Source organism: Silurus aristotelis (assembly GCF_946808225.1).
Source record: "Silurus aristotelis genome assembly, chromosome: 2".
Lineage (NCBI taxonomy): Eukaryota > Metazoa > Chordata > Actinopteri > Siluriformes > Siluridae > Silurus > Silurus aristotelis.
Window position 1 is genome coordinate 33,254,552 of NC_139575.1, and position 18,634 is coordinate 33,273,185.

Sequence of the window (18,634 nt, forward strand, 5' to 3'; positions counted from 1 at the left end):
CACAGGACTAATGAAAATACACCACAAACCAAAGAATTAGCACCAGAACTGCTTAACATACCAACAAATTTAATTAGAAACACAAAATGGCACCTCAGCGTTTCGCTACATGGTGAATGTTTGTGTTTAAAAAAAAAAGTAGATCATACTATCAAATTCCTCAAATTTTTGAGTGTAATGTTAGTGAAGAATGATTTTCATGGCACATGACACTTTACCTCAGGTAGACTGTGTACTTGTTAGCAATTTAAGCCTTGTTGCACTGATTTACTACACTCAGGGAACTGGGGGAGGGGACTGAAATGATTTCCAGTTTAAGTAATTCTTTAACGTAAATTTCAACAGAATGCCTCGTGTATGGTGCACCATAAACGAGCGCCACCATATGACTGTAAAAAATGAACATGAAACAGCAGGGAAAACAGACAGACAGTCTCAGTGAGTCACATTTAGACACAGTAAGACCAGTAAGGAAGGAAAGGAGGAAAAGCACAGAGCCTGTTTGAGATCTTTGCATTTTTGGATGTCATAAAAATGGCATCCAAAAATGTCTTTTCTTTCAGCAGTCAAAACTGCTTCAGTTCTGAATGTTACATGTGTATACGCATGTAGCCGCATGACCTTCTCAATGTAAATCGCTTCGCTCCAAAAATAGTACAATTCCAAAAAAATAGACCATTTATATATAAAAAAAAATTATACACAGGTATATACATTTTTTCTGGCCCATTGTTTGTACTGGCTTTTTTTTTTCTTCTTTTTTTTAAAAAGACTGCATCTGGGTTGTTGTCTGGCATGTCCAGTGCAGGAGTCCATGTCGACAGTGATGGTGAACTGAAAAGACAATAATAACTACCCCTGATCTACATATAAAAATAATAATGCTGTGTTCCATTGTACTCCAAACTTGGGGAATATATCCCATTGCAAAGCGAACTGGATCTTGTTAAACTCTCAACACAGACAGAATTGTGTTGATTATCATCTGCAAAATTGGGAACGACTTGTGCTTACTAATACAAAATTCCACCTTCTATGAAATGCAAACTAGTTACTACAACCTAGTTGTTAGAATGCTCGAGTTGACTAGATTTCTTGAGGCACTTGATGCTACACGCAGAGATAAAAAGTTAACCGGATTTTTTTTTTTTATCCCACTGCACCAAGGACCAGTATTTTCCCAATAACCAGTACTAATGCTTCGGAATGCTTTTGATATCTGCTTAAGGTTGGCACCTACTAAGTACCCACTGGGCGGGGCTTAGAACAGTTTAAAAGCAGCATTGTACATGTTTTCTTACAACCCACACCAATGATTTTTCATTTAGCAAAAAAACCCCCAAAAAAAATCATCTTAAGTGGTGTTACTGAAGGCAAGCATGATCAACATTCAGGTAAATTCTGGTCAATTTTGGGCAAGGTGCAGAAGGAATAAAACACTTCAGGATGTGATATTAGAAGATCATACCACTCTGATTATTTTCATATACACAATATGGACAAAAGTATCGGGACACCTGACTTTTCCAGGCATATGTGGTTCTTTCCCAAACTGTTACCACAAAGTTAGAGGTACACAATTGCATAGGATTTTCTTCATTTGAATTAGGAGACTCAAACCTCCAAAGCTCCATGAAGATATGGTTTGCTTGGTTTACAGTGGAAGATCTCCTATAGAGCTCTTGCCTAAACCCTACCGAACACCTTCGGGATAAATTGGAATGCTGACTGCAACCCCAGGCCTCGACACCTCCCCTTAAACAGCACCTGACATTACTAACATTCTAGTGAAGGTAATTATACCAGCAAATGAGGACTAAATGTGAAATGTTTAAAAAGCACATACGAGTATTATGGTCAAGTGTCGACAAACCTTTTCCATATAGTGTATATTTAATTTCCAAGAACAGCATGTGCCATATTCAATTTGGTCGTTTTGTATTTCTTTTAAATATTATTTATTAAAGATACAAAAACGACATAAAAACTAAATAAATATTTTGGGTACTGCATATAGAGACCAAGTAAACCCCCATTAGATTGTTTTTCTACAGAACCTCTTAACCCTCAAGAAGCATCCCTGGAATGCATTTAGGAAAACAAATTCTTCAAGAAATGAAATCATCCTTTTTCAGGGTACAATGGAACACTGCATGATGAACAAAGTCCGGCTTCAGCACAACGTAGTCCTTAGGTACATCCTAAGGTGACCATCCTCTGCTAGAAAAGACGTTCATCCATCCATCACATCCTGCTTTTTTGAACGGTGTTCTTCCTCCATGGTCATCTGTTCTTCCCATGATTTACTGAAACTCTCTTTCTATCAGAACACAAGCTCAGTCGCAGTGTGTATTTTAACTTCAAGCAGGAATTCGCCTAGCAGAACCAACTTCCTGGTTACAGCGTTACCAAAGAGCTTATGGGTAATGTAGTTTAGGAAGTTGTGGACTGCAGTCTGTTGTTATGAGACCTGCAGAATGCAGAAAAAAAGAAATAAGTAGATATTGTCAAGCTTTATCAAGCTTAATTTATTATTTAAAAATATTAAAAGTAAAAACTAAATAATAATACCAGTAGGTCATTTAGTTGAGGTTTTTTAATAAAAAGTAAGAAAATAATAATTATAAAACATAGCAGCCATGCTGGTGCGAGTTTATCTGCTCGTTCATAGACGATAATCCATACTGTTGTAACCCACATGACGGTGAAGTCGAGACCTGAACCAGATTTGCTACACAGGCAGCATCTGTGACCTCGGCTGTCTTGCTGAACCAGTCTACAGTTCTGTAATGCTCCTTCACAAAAGGATTTAAATGCATAAAAATATCATATACATGACTCCAAACTGAGATAAAAAGACTGACGCAATTAGTAACGTAACATTTCAAAAATACCCACATGAAGCCAGTGATCTTACAGTATTGTATGAGGTAAGCTCGTTTTCTCACCTCGTGTATGAGCTATTTTAAAACAACAAAAGCTTATTAACAATGGGTTTCTAAATAAATCAACTAAATTAACATGGACACAGTATTTCCTTTATAGGGACATGAAATGCACTGATCAACTAACTTAAGGTAAATAAATCTTTTCAATGTCGAGAGATCATACTAGAAAAGTAGCTTTTCCCCTGATTGAGATATAAACACACAGCTCCGGCTTTAAAACGCTCAACAGTCCGTCTTCCATACAAAAGTTTTGTTCTTCTGTACAAAAAGTCTTTGCTTTAAAGAAAAACACAGCGGTGCTTCACGACAGGCTAGCTTACAGTGAGCCAGGCAGCCAGCTCTGAAGACATATGCCATCATAATCTGTGAGAGAGAGAGAAAGAGAGAGAGAGATAAAGACAGAGAGAGGATGTGTAAGTGAATGCATGCAGAGCATAAGTGAAGATGATGCTGACAATGACAGCAACAACATGCACAATAAACATTCCTCTGAACAACTACATGCAAAACCGATTTGCTGCATAACTCACTACTTAATACAAATTAATGAAATGGAAAAAAATGGCAAAAGGAAACTTATCAATGTGTAAATATGCAGTAAGATAAATGAAATCGAGTTAAGCGACAATCAGATAATCATCGGACAGAGTGAGATAGAAAACATGAATATAAATAGGAGATGATAAGAAAAGAAAAAGGAGAGAGGAATGGAAAAAACATGGTAAAGGGAATGGGAATAAGAAAAAGAGGGCAAAGGAGAAAGAAAGGGGGAAAGGAGAAGGGAAGGGAACGGTAACGGGGAGAGGAATGGAAGGGAATGAGAGGGCATGGGGAATAGAGAGGGGAAATTGAGCATGTAAGTGAAAGGAAAAAGAAGGGAAGGGAATGCGAAATTAATGCAAAAGGAAAGGAAAACGTAATGGGAAAGGCAGAGAAAAGAGGGAAAAGGAGAATTAAAGGGAAGGTTAAGGGAGATAGAAAGAAAAGGAAAAGGGAATGGGAAGGGGAAAAGGAAAGAAAAGGGAAAAAGAGGGAAAAGGATAAAGGAAGGGGAAACAGAAATGAAAGGAAAGGGAGGAGGGAAGTAGAAGGGAAAGGAAGGAAATAGGAATGGGAGAAGGGAAAGGGAAAGGAGAGGGAGAAGTAGAGAGGAAGGGAAGGGAGGTAAAGCGAAGGGTAACCTAAGGAAATCAAAGAAAAGTGAATGGAGAGACCAGGAAAAATAAGAAAGTGAGCAAACAAAGAAGAAAAGGAAGCATGAGTAAAGAAGGAATGCAGGAAGGACAGACAATGCTTTAATTGTGCCAGTTTAGCATGGGGTCATGGACCTTTTACTGAACAATGAAACTTTGAGTACTGCTTTTTAAGTGCAGAGATGATGAGGAATGGAAGAAAAAATGGATTGCAAAAGAAACCCCCGAAAAAACATTTAAAGGACAGAAAGGCTACAAAAAGAGAAAGAGAGAATGTGTGTGTGTAAGTGAGCGCGAAAGAGAGAAAGACTGTGTGTGTGTGTGTGTGTGTGTGTGTGTGTGTGTGCGCTACCTGCTTGCTTTGAAGGCTTTAAGCTTCTGGACGAAGAAAGTCTCGAGCACTTCTGCACACTGATAGAAGGGCGAGTCGCTGGGGTTGTAGTATCGACAGTTATCGAAGATCCTGGTCATGTCTGCGACGTATTCTGTCAGCTTACTGTAGTGACGCTTCAGCAGACGCTCCTCCATCGTCGAAAGGTCTAAAAAATAAATAAATAAATAATAATAAAAAAAGGCCCCACAACACAACGGTAAAACACACTGCGTTGCCATGTATTCCGCTTTAGTGTACATGATCACCAATATTATGATTAAATTAAAACAAATATGAACACTGTACTGGTGCAAAAATACTGGGGGGGGCGGGGCTTAGTCAATTCCCACATTGTAAAAACACATATTTATGTTCGTTTGCCTGCCAACCGGGCTTGTCAAGACAAAGAAATGAGAGAATGGTAAAATTTGGGCCTTGTAAAGTTTTAGAGGTCAGCCGGGAATTTTTTATTTTGACTATAAATGAAAAGGATAGGGGAAAAATGGGAATTTTAGAACCTTGTTTCTACCACAGTAGTTAAGAAGTACAAATGGATTTTCTCATATTAATATATAGCGTTGCTGTCCATGGTTATTTTGCATTCTGTTTTTTTACTTTCGTATACCGAGTTCAAGGTGTGACCGTGGCTTTTTTTTTTGCGAGTGAGAGGTTCAGAGAGCCAACCTACTGAGAGACACATCCAAATAAACAGATCATGTTCACACTTCAGTGGTTGACATCTCTGCTTTGTACTTTGCACCTTCTTCTCGCTCTCTTAGTGCCTCTGTTTATATCTTTCTCCTCATCGAAATTCCTCCACACTCCTTTTTGTCAATGGGAATCTTTATAAGCATTAGGAGTAAGGTACAAAAGCTCTGGTGTGTTTCTGAACACGGCACACATGGTGATGGTCTTTCGCGTGTTGCTGAATCATTAGGCATCTGTTTGTCGGTCGGGCGAGTTAGCACAGGTCAATGATCGACACAGATGGCCTGAGTTTAACTCATTCAAGATGGAAATTCATCTGTGACTCAAACGACTCCAATGTTTCCTTCATTACAGATTAAAGAATAATAATGCTTTTAGAGATAACTGTGGATTTAAGACCACTATGAAGCTTTTCTTTATCTAGAAGCAACCAGAAATTAAATACATTTCATACAATCATTCATACAACGCTGCAGATATGGGGTTAAGTGCCTTGCACAGGTGCCCATGAGTGACAGCTTGGTGTGGCTGGGATTTGATCTCATGACCTTCAGATCCAAAGTCCAAATGTAGTCTATTAGAAAAATGTCCAGAGTCTGAAATTTGCTTAGTTTTGCACTGGAGCTAATAAGAAAATGTGACCGTTGAGAAAGACATGCTAATATCGACAATTTGCCCCAAAATGTGTTGAGCACAAATAAGCCAATCCATTTCATTCTGAGTAAATGAATTATGCTTTACTTGCAAGCAACATTAATGTAGCACTTAACAGTACACCTCAACAATGATGGAGCTGTAATGAATGAAAAGTCGGTGCCATCCAGATGAGGACAAGGTTCCGTTTTGAGGCTGGTTCCTCTCAAGGTTTCTGCCATCTCAGAGTTTTTCCTTGCCACAGTCACTTGCTCATTAGGGACAAACTTAAAATTATAAGGAAGAAACGAATAGACACTAAAATGAAAATTGGATTGAATCGAGTAAACACACCACTCCAATACACGTCCATTTTCTGGCTGAGTGAACACATTTCACGTTAAAGCATCAGGTCTCTGATAGCTTCTTACCCATAGGCTCCTTAATCACTCGATAATAATCAGGAGCATCTTCGGGATCCACCGGCTCCAGGAAGGGCCACGCCATTTTGTGAGCCTAGAGACAGACATCGCAAGAGCATGCAAATCAGAAGATGTATTAGAAGCAGCTGCTTCAACACTGAAGGAAATTCATTCCTCAACAGGAGGGCATGGGAATAAGAATGAAAGAAGAGAAAAACATGAAGAAGGAAGAGATAAAAGAGCGTAAAAAAAAAAAAAAAGCAAAAAAAGAAAGACAACACCCGCTCCTGGGAAGCCTTCCAAAGTTTGGGTTTATCAGATAAAAAAACGCACAGGAGAAGAAAACAGGACCAGATTTGTTTTCTTCTACTATCGGGGAAAAAAGGAGAGGCAGTGAGAGGAGCGAGAGATAACGAGAAGGAAGCAGCGAGAGCGAGAGAGAGCGAGAGAGAGAGAGAGAGAGAGAGAGAGAGAGAGAAAATGTGTGTGAGAGAGAGGATGTGTAGACCTGTAGAGAGCGGAGAATCCGTCTTAGTCCCTCGTAGTCTTTCTCTGTGAGGGGTGTAAGGACGGTCATGGCGTCCTCGGTGGACTGGCACTGAGGGCAGACGTACTCGTCTATGTAAGTGGCTTCGCTCTGCAGGATGCCCACACAGCGCCCATGGTACCAGTTCTGACAGCGGTCGCAGCCGATGTAAAACCTGACAACAACAGAGCAATTAAAGAGGAGTTAGAGCTATGTTTAGATTTTTTTTGTTTTTTATAAAAAACATCCATCACCATGATATTCAATGATCTCCTAACTAGGTTAAAATTAAAAGGGAATAACAGTGTTCGCTGCTTCAGTCTGAAAACAGGACTGAATTCAAGATTGCAACCATTATTAACAGTAAAGAGGAAAAGTCTATTTCTAGAAGTTTAAATCCCAATGATCTCGAAGCCATTAATGGCCAGGAGCCAACAGAGCACAAATAGGTTTTACTCACTGGATGGGAGGGGCTTAAAACTCTCTCCCCTGTCAATCACAACACAAACCAATCACAACTTTTCATACTGTGAGCTCATGTACTTTGAAGACAACAGATTATTTAGATACATTTTATTCCCTGACCATGTCACAATGCAATGTCATAGCCTGAGCAACCATTTGAAAAGATCTGATTGGCTGGTTTCATGTGTCTTGGTGGAATTGTTAGCCTTTAGCCTTGGCGATAAGCCTTGGCTTTAACCCTCGACCTTCTGATCTGAGCCTAAACCACGGAGCTAAACCTTTCCCATAAATCTAATCATACCAAGAACTGATTTCTAAATGCCCCTTGCCTAAATACACAAAATCACAATCACACACTCACTGAGCTTCATCATAAGGAGTTCTGCAAATACAGTAGAGCTCATCTGTGGTTCCCTCTTGCGCCTGTTTACACTCTACGCAGATGTAGTCGTCCATCTTCTTTGCTTCCTTCTCAGTGATGCCCACGCAGTCACCGTGGTACCAGTTCGTGCACAAATCGCATCCGATGTAAAACCTACAATACCAAAAGGTTGAGAAAACATTCACACAATTTCTTTCAAGGAGTCAATGCTCTAAAAAAACCACAGCTCTAAAATGCTCTTACTTGGTCTCGTCGTACGGTGTCTTGCAAATGCAGTACAACTTTGTGTCCTTCTTGGTTTCCCGTGAGATAGTTGTAATCATCTTCTTTTTCTTCGATTTGGCCGCGTTCTCCTCCTCGTATTTGCGTTTGTAAGGGGATGGCAAAGTCGTGCTCGTGACCTGGGCAGCGGCTTCAGTCTGTTGTCTTTCCTGACAGATCTTCTCCAAATCTTGCCTCAGCTCCTCCTGCGGGAACGGAAAAAAAATTATAAAAATGGACGTTTCCACTCGTAAGCAACGAGGTCTCTCTATGACGAGTTCATGCTCTCGTGCTCACCTGCACCTCCATCTGCAGCTGTCTGTCCAGCAGCGCTCTTTTCTTCAGGATCTCAGCTTTGAGCTGCTCTTTGTGTTTGAAGAGCAGGGCTGAGAGCTTACTGGCCATCTGCTTGCTGCGTTTTTGCTCCACCGTCTCCTCTCGTTTCCGCTTCTTCGCTGCTTGCCGCTCGTCCTTGTCGATCTTGTCCAGGATGAACTTCATCACCTGGTTGCACACAATCATCCTGGAACATGGAGGTTAAATTTAGACTGAGCTCCTGCTATAGCATACGAAGATAAAGAATATGGATCTTGTCAGCTAAATGTTATGCTTTTGCTTTATACATCACAAGCGATTCGTTAAAAATGTTGCAATTTTGATCTTATTTCAAGTGTATTTAATTAGCAAAGACATGTTTGGTATCGGATGAAAGCTCAGACAATTAATTCCATCTTAACAACTTGAGTCTCCAAAACAGATGGACTACAATAAGGCGATAAATAAAGCCTATTGAATTGTGTGTTTTAGAATTTAGAGAGAAATGTAATCTCATCATGATTAAATTCCTGTTTGGAATGATTATAAAAGGCAAGCAAGATGCGTAAGCATGTAATTTTGTTGACTTATGCTCGTCCTGAACTTTTAGTACCTTTCATGTTTATGATCATAGACGATTAAAAGGCACTCAAACGCTCTCAAATCCATTAGTCTAAAGGTTGTTGCTACAAATGCGCGCTTTGTCCTGCTACAAATGCGGCAATAAAAGACGCAGTTCGCATGGCGACCCCAACGCGGCCAAACAATGAAATGAATTCGTAAAGAGAACGCAGTGACTGGTCAGTGCAAGTTAAGAAAGCAGACTGCCTTCTGATGAGACCTCACTATAACCATCCACATTCACTTTTGAAGCTTTAGAACACGTGGACTTGAGTTTTCCTCAGGTTGAGAGAAAGTGTGTCCGCTAGCTGGGCGTCGTTGTTATTTCATGTCAGGAATATGTTATGGTGGGTGGGGGGCGGGGTTGTGACCGATAGTCTTCAATTGGCTCTCACAACACTGAACGCATGTGGGAAAAAGAAGGGGCCTGAGATGGAGGGATCACCAGCTGTGGCGGTCAAAGGGCAATCGTAATTCCCAGACTCAACACTAAGCACAGGCATAAAGATACATAGAGAAACAGAGCCTCTGATTTCAGATTTAATTTTCTCCTCCCTCCCATTACTTTTTAAATGCAATTTGATTCTGCGTCTATAAAAAACGAAATGAAATGGCTGGAAAACCCGAATTATCTTTCAGAGGTGGCAAACTTGCTAGCAAAGAAAACCTTAGAACATAGAAAGCTGAACAAGTCAACTGGTTTAATTCTACTTATTGGAACTGTCACGGTTATTTATATTAATTGTTGTAAATGTCCAGTCTATATATAGACATCAAAATCGAAAGAAAGTCCAAATCCACACGTTTTCACATACACAAGCTCAAAGACACCCAGAAAAGCTTACAGAAAAGAACAATGAATCCATCCAACCCAGAGTCCAATTTTGTATCCTTGGATGGTGGTGATGTTTCAGGATATCATGTTATTAGGGCTACGGCTTTACTGTTGTAACAGCTGAAAGTCCTGGATGCCTTTTTTATTTAAATTTGTGGCAAAAGGATATTAACAAAACTTTGGAACGACTACAACTTTCTTTTAAAACAAACACGGTGATGTCGATCCCAACCACTTGTTTGACCGAAGGTCTAACGTTCGCAAAGCGAAAGTAGCTATGTCTCTTAACATTCTGTGAGATTGATCATTTTGCTGTTTTTGTTTCTGACCTCAGCTTTTATATTATTTTTCGGTGTAGTGTCCAGGTGGCAGTAGTTTTAAGCTTTTCAATAGCTCTATATTACTCCATTATATGTACAAAAGGGGGGCTTCCTGTCGGACCTTACAACCTTCTGGTCTGGAGGAAACTAGGAAATTCTACCAAGTTGGACACAAACAAAAAGAACACCGTCTGCTTTCCACCTTTACCGGTGTCAGCAGTGATTGATGGTGTCCTGGTTTTAACATTAAAACAAAGTTACCTGTGAAAGCGTCTAATAGACTTTAAGCAACAGCTGTTCATTTGACCTCTTGTAAATTGACCGCTGTTTCAAGGTTTTTTAAAAAAATTTTTTTATGGCATTATATGATGGACATTGTTGAGTGGTGGTTCAACGATTAAGGTTCTGGGTTTCTGGGTACAAGGTACCACTGCTGAGCCCTTGAGCAAGGCCCTTAACCTTCTCTGCCTCAGGGTTGTAACGCAGTATGGTTGACCCGGCTCTCTCACCCCAGCTTCTAACATAACTGCGAAGAAAAGAATTTCACTGCGCTTCAATGTATAATTTTTATTTATTTTTTTATACAAGCTGTTTGCTAATACTAGCCTACGCAATAATTTTCATTTCAACTGCATCCGTGTTTCGGTGTATCTTCTCAACATGTGGGAGTCATCTGGGTTCACTAGTTTTCTCCCATCATGAAATATTATATGCCAGAAGATGAACAGACTACTGAACATGAATTTGTGGATGTACTTTACAGTGTACTTCAAACGAGTGCAATATTTCTCATATATGATGTTGGTATCAAAATGTTTAGACAAATGGTGCTAACTGGTGCTATTCTGAACTTCTTGGCATGCGCTTGTTGGCACGCGCACTTTCAAGAGCGAAAGACCATCACTGGAAAATAACGAGAGATCAGCTCAACCTCCGAAAATGTCAAAACCACTCGGCAACTTGTGCATGATGATTGTTGGAGAACAATCCACATGAAGATGAAGATCGGTCTCAGTAGTTCTCGTTATGACACTTGACACACTTAAAAAAGAAGACTTTCAGGACACATTCCAGAAGTGGCAGGAACGCTGGGAGCGCTGTATTGCTGTGCAGGGGGACTATTTTAAAGGTGATAGTGTATACACGTAGATAAAGTACTTTGTGGTAAACAGAGCTAGTCTCAAAACTTTTTGATACCACCTCGTACATAACCCTTGTAAATATACTTGGTTCTGGTACTCTAGAAGATGCACACAGAAGGTAGGTTACATACAGACAGGTCCTAGGTGTATCATGGGATGTGTGGATGGATGCAAATGTGCTCAGAGGTTAAAACATGGCAGCTACATCACAATCCAGTCATGGTGGGGGTTGGAAAACTGATACGTTGCAAGCATAGTAAAAAAAAAACGGAGAGGGATGATACAAAGTTGTAGACAGGCAAGTGCCAAAAGGTAGGGGCAGGGAGAGGTCAATGTATTTTCCAGACCATTTGTTCCATAGATAAACACATTAGAGAGCTGGATGGCTGATGACATCATTTGAGCCGTAGTGACGTGGAGGTGACCGGAGGCCAAGCAGGAAATCACTCCGAGTCAATGGACGCAAAATAAACACTGTGTTTCCTTTAAGGTTATTTCACATAACATTATTTCTATGTATCCGGGAGTTTCTTTTTTTCCCAGAACCATTAGATAATTAGCTGCTTTATTTTTCTAGAAACCTTACCTTCCTAGGCAGATTAAACTATTTATTTCAGGGTTAATTTAGACAGCTGGGGGAAAAATTGACCTGCATGAGTATGCAAGAAACTAGGGGTCACACTAGCTAATGAATGAAGATGTGTATTGCTGTGTGTGGTACTAAGCTCACCTCTGGTTCTCCTCTCGTTCTGCAGGCGTCATAAACTTCTTCTGTTTCAGCTGCTCAATCACTGCATTCTGCTTCATCACCACCTGCAGAACGCAGACACAGTGTACGCTCATGCTCTGGCCCATGCATACAGAGATCACAGTACAGATACTATTACATACTACTATCAGATTTGTATACACACACCTGAAACCCTGTAAAGTAAATCATCGAAATGTATACATATATACCCATTTTATGTATTTGTATATATAAGCATTATGTGTGTGTATGTATATGTATGTGTGGAAAATTACATGTATGGGCTGCAGAAAGAGCGGCCTACACATATAGCAGAAAGAGTGAAAAATAAACACAGACGCAAAACCTCGCTCGTGTGAGTTATGCCACTGTTTGGATGAAAGTCACTCCGTAACGCATCTCGACTGTTGGAATTTCTCTCACATAAACCTGCATCTGGGTGAACCTGCTCTGCCACTTCAGCTTTCTTTGGGGTCCTCTTTGACCTAAATCACATGACCTTGCTCAAAGCATGTATAACTCAATAGGCTCTGTGGAGCAGCTTGGCCATGAGACCCTTTTCCTTACATGTGCTGTATATTTGTTTGACCGGGGCCCTGTGGCGCTGTGTGGCCCAGCTCACCTGTTTTTGGATAAGGTCACTCTGGCTGATGGCCTGCTGCTGCTGCTCTCTCTTTGCCTCCTGCTGTTGCCGTTTTTTCTGCTGCTGCTGCTCACGAAGCTGCTGGATCCTAAGTAGCTGCTCCTGCACGCTAGCCGTTTGTAATGTCACGACGTTCTGGACCTGCTGGGGCTTTGCGTCGGCCTGGCATGCAGCGCCGGCCTGCTGCTGGATCTGTACAGGCAACTGGAGTTTAACCGTCTGCTCCGGCGGCAACTGTAACCCAGGCACTGTAATAACCTGGGCCCCCTGCTGGAGCTGCACTTGGGGCCTCACGGGCTCCTGTTTTACAGATATCTGGTTCACTGTAGCTTTGGCCTGTAAAGGGGTGGGGGACTGGATTGGCATTTGAGCCTTGTTGGTCATCGGTGGCGTGCGGGGGGCAAAAGCTCCGGCCTGTACCGGCTGAGCGGGGGAGGGAGTGCATGTCTTGAGAGCTGGCTGAGTTTGACCTAAAAGAAAAATGGGAGGGGGAAAAAAACCAGAGGGAAAAAAACCCCAAAAAGAAACAATGAGCTTAAACATATAGATTTTCAATTTCTAATTTTGTTATTAAACAACAACCTGTTACATGATGCATGTAGGTAGTTTAGGGTCTGTTTACATGCGACACAAATAAAAACATTTACAGACACAAAGGTAACCAGTGAGGACAAATGATGAGATCTGAACAAAAGAGCTTGCACTATAAACACTGACCTTGATTTGAGTTAAATCCAGTTATCCTAATCGCTTACACACATTTCTCACCTATTAGTTAGTTTGCATCGTCTGAATGAGAAAAAAATTAATACCACTGAAACAAAGTCAGATTTGTGGGGTGTGAAACCGAACTACGTAGAGTACTTGCAGAAGTTAGTTCTGCAATAAAACCATTTAACACAAACCAATTGTTACAGCTGTGTTCACACCTGGGTTTAAATGAAACTGGATTCACTTATGAACATTAGACAATATATGTAAAAATCCAAACCCCCTGGTACCTGAAGTGGAAGTTGAAGCAGGAGTGGGAGTGAACAGAAAACGCTGCACCTGGCCGTTAGGTAAGACGGCCTGCATGAGCTGCTGGCCAGCTGTCGGGATCACGGTCACACCAGCGGGGATGACCTGCAGCTGACCTGCCTGCTGGCCCTGACCCTGCACCATCACTGTTATCCCCTGCAGACAGAGACAGACAAAAAAAAGAGGTCATAGAGATTCCCATATTCCATAGTGTCTGAGAGGGATCTAAACCATAACACACACACACACACACACACACACACACACACACACACACACACACACACACACACACACACACACACACACACACACACACACACACACACCTCATCAACCACAAGCGGAAGGTGCGTCCAATTTTACGCGACCATACACGCAAAAAATAGTACTAACCTGCTGGCTTTCCACTGCTGCTCCCTGCTGCTTCTGAGACAAAAAAAAAACAAACGGAAGGAAAATTAGACCGGCGCTAGATTATAGCCATTTAAACTTCCATCACACAAAGGCTATGGAAAAGTTTCAGCAAAAGGCACAGGTTGGCCACAAATAAAACGTATTGTTATTAGATGACACGCTCGGGCCAGTCTGAGTCCACCGCGGAGCGTCCACACCCAGATGTGGTGGGAAACACCTGTTGCGGAATTTTTCAAATGCGTGTTCGGCGTTTCATGCGAGTCACTTTTTCCCTATCTGACCCAGAACGTGTGTCATGTCGGCTTGCGATTCATGTTTTTGCACTAAAACACTAGCTTTCGTAAAATGTCACGGATGCGAACCAGACCGAAACGATTGTATATCAGATTAATCTGAGGAATTACTGCATTATAAAATCTATAAAAGCAGTTTAGTTGTACAGTTTGATTTGTGCCTCTGATTTATAGTCTGCAGTGATTGTTTCTGTCTCACCTGTGTCCCCTGACTGAGCTGGGTAAGTTGAGCGAGGGTAAGTTTGATCGGACCCTGGGTTGTCCGGGGGCTGGCTACAGTTTGTGTGGTGGTTCCTCGGATCTGTGTGCCACTCGCTTGATTGCCAGGCTGTCCCTGGATGATCTGGGTCAACACCTTACCAGCCTGACCTAGGAAGCAGAGAAGCATATGGACAGTGAGAAGGAAGTGTGGACAGACGTAAAGATTTGAACTGCGGTCAAATAAGTGGTATAGAGACCTTGCTGCACCACTATCGGGGTTCTGAGGATGCTTTTCCCCAGAGCGGCTCCTTGCTGTGTTGGCGTTCGTAATACAGTCATTCCTGTCCTTAGCTGTCCTCCGGTTGTAATCACCTTAAATAAAGATATAATCCATTTATACTGCTGTGTGTGTGTATTAGGGATGGTAAGATTCACCAATTTGCATCATTGCCTTGGCATAAAATTTAATTGTATCGCATTGGTAGCGGCTTCACATGTATCTTCTAATGTATTGTATCATTGGCTATGCATTGAGATGAGAAAAAAAACACACCTGTTGTGTAGCTGTCCCCTGAGCCTTGGCTGTAATGTTGACTGTAGTTGTGTTGGGCTGCAGTGTAGTGATGGTTTGCTGGCTGCCTGTAGTACAGGATGGAATGATTCCGACAACTTTCTGCTGTACACCTGAAAAACAGAAACACTTAAAGCCCCAATCCTACTATCAGACTGTACTGTATATTCAAATACTGTACAAATAGATTCTGTCTAAGTATCAGTTAAATACGTAGGGGGAAAAAAAAATCCCAAAACATGGATTTCTAGTATCAATCAATACCAATTATTTAATGTTCTTTTATGGCTGGCTTCCTGGAAAGCTACAATTTCAGACATTTCAGACATTTCTCCCATTACACCTGTGACAGCACAGTGATTGCATTTCAGTGTGTTACTACTGCAACACAGTAATGGCAACAGGAAATTACATTCAACTCTTTGTGACATTACCGTCACAAAGTTAGCAATTTTAATTTGTAAAGTAATTCCCTGTTGATAGTTTGATCTCTTTACTGAGAAAACAATGTACAATAAAAACACACACACACACACACACACACACACACACACACACACACACACACACACACACACACACACACACACACACACACACACACACGCGATCATAGACCGCAAAGCAGCGCAAGAATGCTTGGACGAATTAGTTATCCACCCTATTCTGCATACACAAGTTCACAGACACACAACAATTAGCTAGTGTCCCACAAGTAAGTGACAGTACGCCATCACTTCCAACGCTTACATACCAAAATAGTGCTTTTTTTAAAAGTACCAAATATTTTTTACTTAGAAGCATTTCAGACTTCTGATATAATACAGTACAATAGTTGTTAAAAGCCCCTTTGGTAAATGTTATACACATTTTCTATTGTTTTGTTCTAAACATGAAGCTTGAAAAATGAAGCTTGGCGGTGGCTTTCCTTACGCGTTTTAGTGCTATGTGTGGTTCAAAGACGAGTTTAGGGGGTTAAAGTGAACGTTTGGGGAAACACGGATTCAAGACAGATTTTTTTTTTTACTTTAAAAGCCGATTCTTGAGATACACCCATAAGAAGTCAATAAACAAGCTCCAGTTTTTCATGCTTTATCCCTATCCCAAGACCACCCACACACATAAGAAGCTGCATTACTGTGACGCAGTGCCGGCTGAGAACTGGTTATCTGTACCCACAGTGTTCGCGCTCAAAGCTGTCAGCAACAAGCAAAACACGCCTTGACCCAGTCATTCACGTTCCTTATAGACTCCTGGGACTCTAACCTGAATCTCGACCACCTCCATACCCCAATGAAGTGCTTTAAACTGGCCGATTCACTCGAAAGACCTCCGAGAGGTCTATGCCATGACTCAATGGATTACTTGTTTCGACGGCTCTCTTTTAAAGTGCTTTGATGGTTGCCATGATAAACAGCACCAGAGCAGGTAAACAAGCGTCTTCAAAGAGGAAGAGAGATCTAAGGAGGGGTGGGGAACAACACCAAAAATTACAAACGATGAATTAATGCCTTCAATCCATCTTGTTTTCATGAAAACAAAAATGTTTCACTTCATGACTTTCTTGACAGAAAAAAAAAAAAAAAAAAACCTCCTGGAGTATCTCTCCATCACCTTTTCTTCCGTGGCTTAAGAGCAACCACAAGTCATCGATTAAGAACCTTGAGAATGCCCCATTTCAGAGAGCTGTAAGTGGGTAAAGGTGAGGTGAGGTGAGGTGGGTTTTTCTCCATTCCGACATCAAAAAGCTGCCCTGTGGATGGATGGCGGCTTGGAAAAGCAGGTAAGCGACACTCTTCTCCGACACGGAAAGAGCAGAAGGAAACTCTCTATGCGGCCTGGGCTACCTGCACCGGGGCTCGTCGGCCCGGTGGGGAAACTCGTTTTCATGCCGACTTCCTCCGGCGTCTCCAGAACAAACAGCACTACCTGAGACGACCGGCCTGGAAAAACACACCTCTATGTGTTACAAGCTTGTGCTCTCTCTTTCTGCGTCATGTACACTAACACAGCCACACACAAACACACAGGCATGCTCTCTAACATAACACACGACAAGCAGGAGCCGAATTTATCGCGCAATTAAGAAATTCCACTCTTAAAACAGAAAGGGGTCTTTACAGTCGATAGTCATGTTGTATGATGTAGTTTTCTTTTCCTAAAGGCAAAAAAGTCTTAAACAGATTGAGAAATTCTCAATTATCACCAAATATAAAGATCATGCTGAGATTTAATACACACTATATTTTATTATAGACTACATACACTATATGACAAGTTTGTGGACACTTGTGCTTCTTTCCCCCAAATGTAGTCCCCATTTCCTGTTATAATAACATTCACTCTTCTGGGAAGGTGTTCCCCTGATCTTTGGAGGGTGCTTGTGGAGATTTGTGCTCCTTCGTCCTCTAGGGTTTTAGTAAAGTCAGGTGTTGATTTAGGTGAGGAGACCTGGGGTACAGTCAGCGTTCGAATTCATCCCAAAGGTGTTCAATATGGTTGAGGTCAGAGCTCTATATCAGGCCATTTAAGATCTTCCACTCAAAAAGCCCAAATAAGCAATCCCACAGTTCGGTCGGTTTCTAAATATTACATTGCATTTCTATAAATTGTGACATACAACTTAATATCTAATTGTAAACTGATTGAAGAAAAAAAAATAAAATTCACCCAAAAACAACTAGCACTTAACTTTGAATTAGTGCGTTTCCCCCAAAATAAGACATACCCCGACAATAAGCTCTAGCATGATTTTTCAAGGTGCTGGTAATATAAGCTCTACCCCGAAAATAAGATAAGATTGTCAGCAGGCATTTACGGTAGTACCATTAGTCTTTTTATAAGCCAAGCAACACACGGTGAGGGATTATATTATAAAATATTAACATTAATATAATATAATAATTACAGGAATATCATAATATATAAGAAAAACAATAATGTAATATTAATATAATACCGTTAATATAAATTATAATTAACGAAAGTATTTGTAAATACCCAAGTAGATTGCTGTACATAAAAATAAGCGCTACCCCGTCTTTTAGAGAAAAATTTATATAAGACCCGGTTTTATTTTCGGGGAAACGCGGTAACTAGACTTGGCTTTCGATTCGGATTTCTTCTCACTCTGCCCCTTATGTCATGTTCTTTGGAATACGTAAACACTGCCAGAGTTAAGGCGTTATAAACATTGTGGCACAGGATGTGACATTTGTTGTAGTGTAAAAGCAGTTCCACAGTGTGAAATGTCAATAAGCAAATAACCAGGTGTTGTAATGGCTTGGAAAAATCCTGCAGGGAAAAAAACTGCAACCCCTAAACAAGAAGTCAATATTTACCGCCCCTCCTAATGTAACTAAGCAGCAGTGGTGTCGCTCTCTCCGAGACGATACACTCACGGCTGAATGGGGCATGAAAGCGTTCTTATTACGATGAATTTGGGTCAGGTACTTAACTACTGGGAGGAATAAGTTTCTGCTTTGCTCCAATGCCAAGCGCAAAGACTACTGGCCTTCGTCTAGCGTGGTGGATGCTGGGGTAGCTGAGAGGGATTTACACACAGCAGTACAGTGTTCACAATAATACTTAGCA

At 41.1% G+C, this 18,634-nt stretch overlaps 1 protein-coding gene across 8 annotated transcripts in view; it reads right to left on the reverse strand.

Moving 5' to 3' along the window:
* Window positions 1-660: 660 nt before the first annotated feature.
* The window catches only part of LOC310715622 (nucleosome-remodeling factor subunit BPTF-like), a 45,148-nt gene continuing 27,174 nt past the window's right edge, over window positions 661-18,634 (reverse strand). For 4 of the 8 annotated variants that reach the window (XM_083522136.1, XM_083522140.1, XM_083522135.1 and 1 more), the window contains 14 exons: window positions 15,023-15,153; window positions 14,727-14,841; window positions 14,468-14,637; window positions 13,955-13,987; window positions 13,540-13,714; window positions 12,518-13,008; window positions 11,875-11,957; window positions 8,209-8,434; window positions 7,894-8,117; window positions 7,630-7,803; window positions 6,786-6,978; window positions 6,287-6,371; window positions 4,494-4,680; window positions 661-2,470 (listed from right to left, as the gene is read on the reverse strand). In XM_083522136.1, coding sequence (XP_083378262.1) covers window positions 2,434-2,470; window positions 4,494-4,680; window positions 6,287-6,371; window positions 6,786-6,978; window positions 7,630-7,803; window positions 7,894-8,117; window positions 8,209-8,434; window positions 11,875-11,957; window positions 12,518-13,008; window positions 13,540-13,714; window positions 13,955-13,987; window positions 14,468-14,637; window positions 14,727-14,841; window positions 15,023-15,153 — 2,324 coding nt within the window. In that variant the 3' untranslated portion in view covers window positions 661-2,433. Of the gene's footprint in view, window positions 2,471-2,581; window positions 3,312-4,493; window positions 4,681-6,286; window positions 6,372-6,785; window positions 6,979-7,629; window positions 7,804-7,893; window positions 8,118-8,208; window positions 8,435-11,874; window positions 11,958-12,517; window positions 13,009-13,539; window positions 13,715-13,954; window positions 13,988-14,467; window positions 14,638-14,726; window positions 14,842-15,022; window positions 15,154-18,634 lie in introns of those variants that run through there. The other 4 variants (XM_083522138.1, XM_083522141.1, XM_083522137.1 and 1 more) reach the window with 1 other exon arrangement.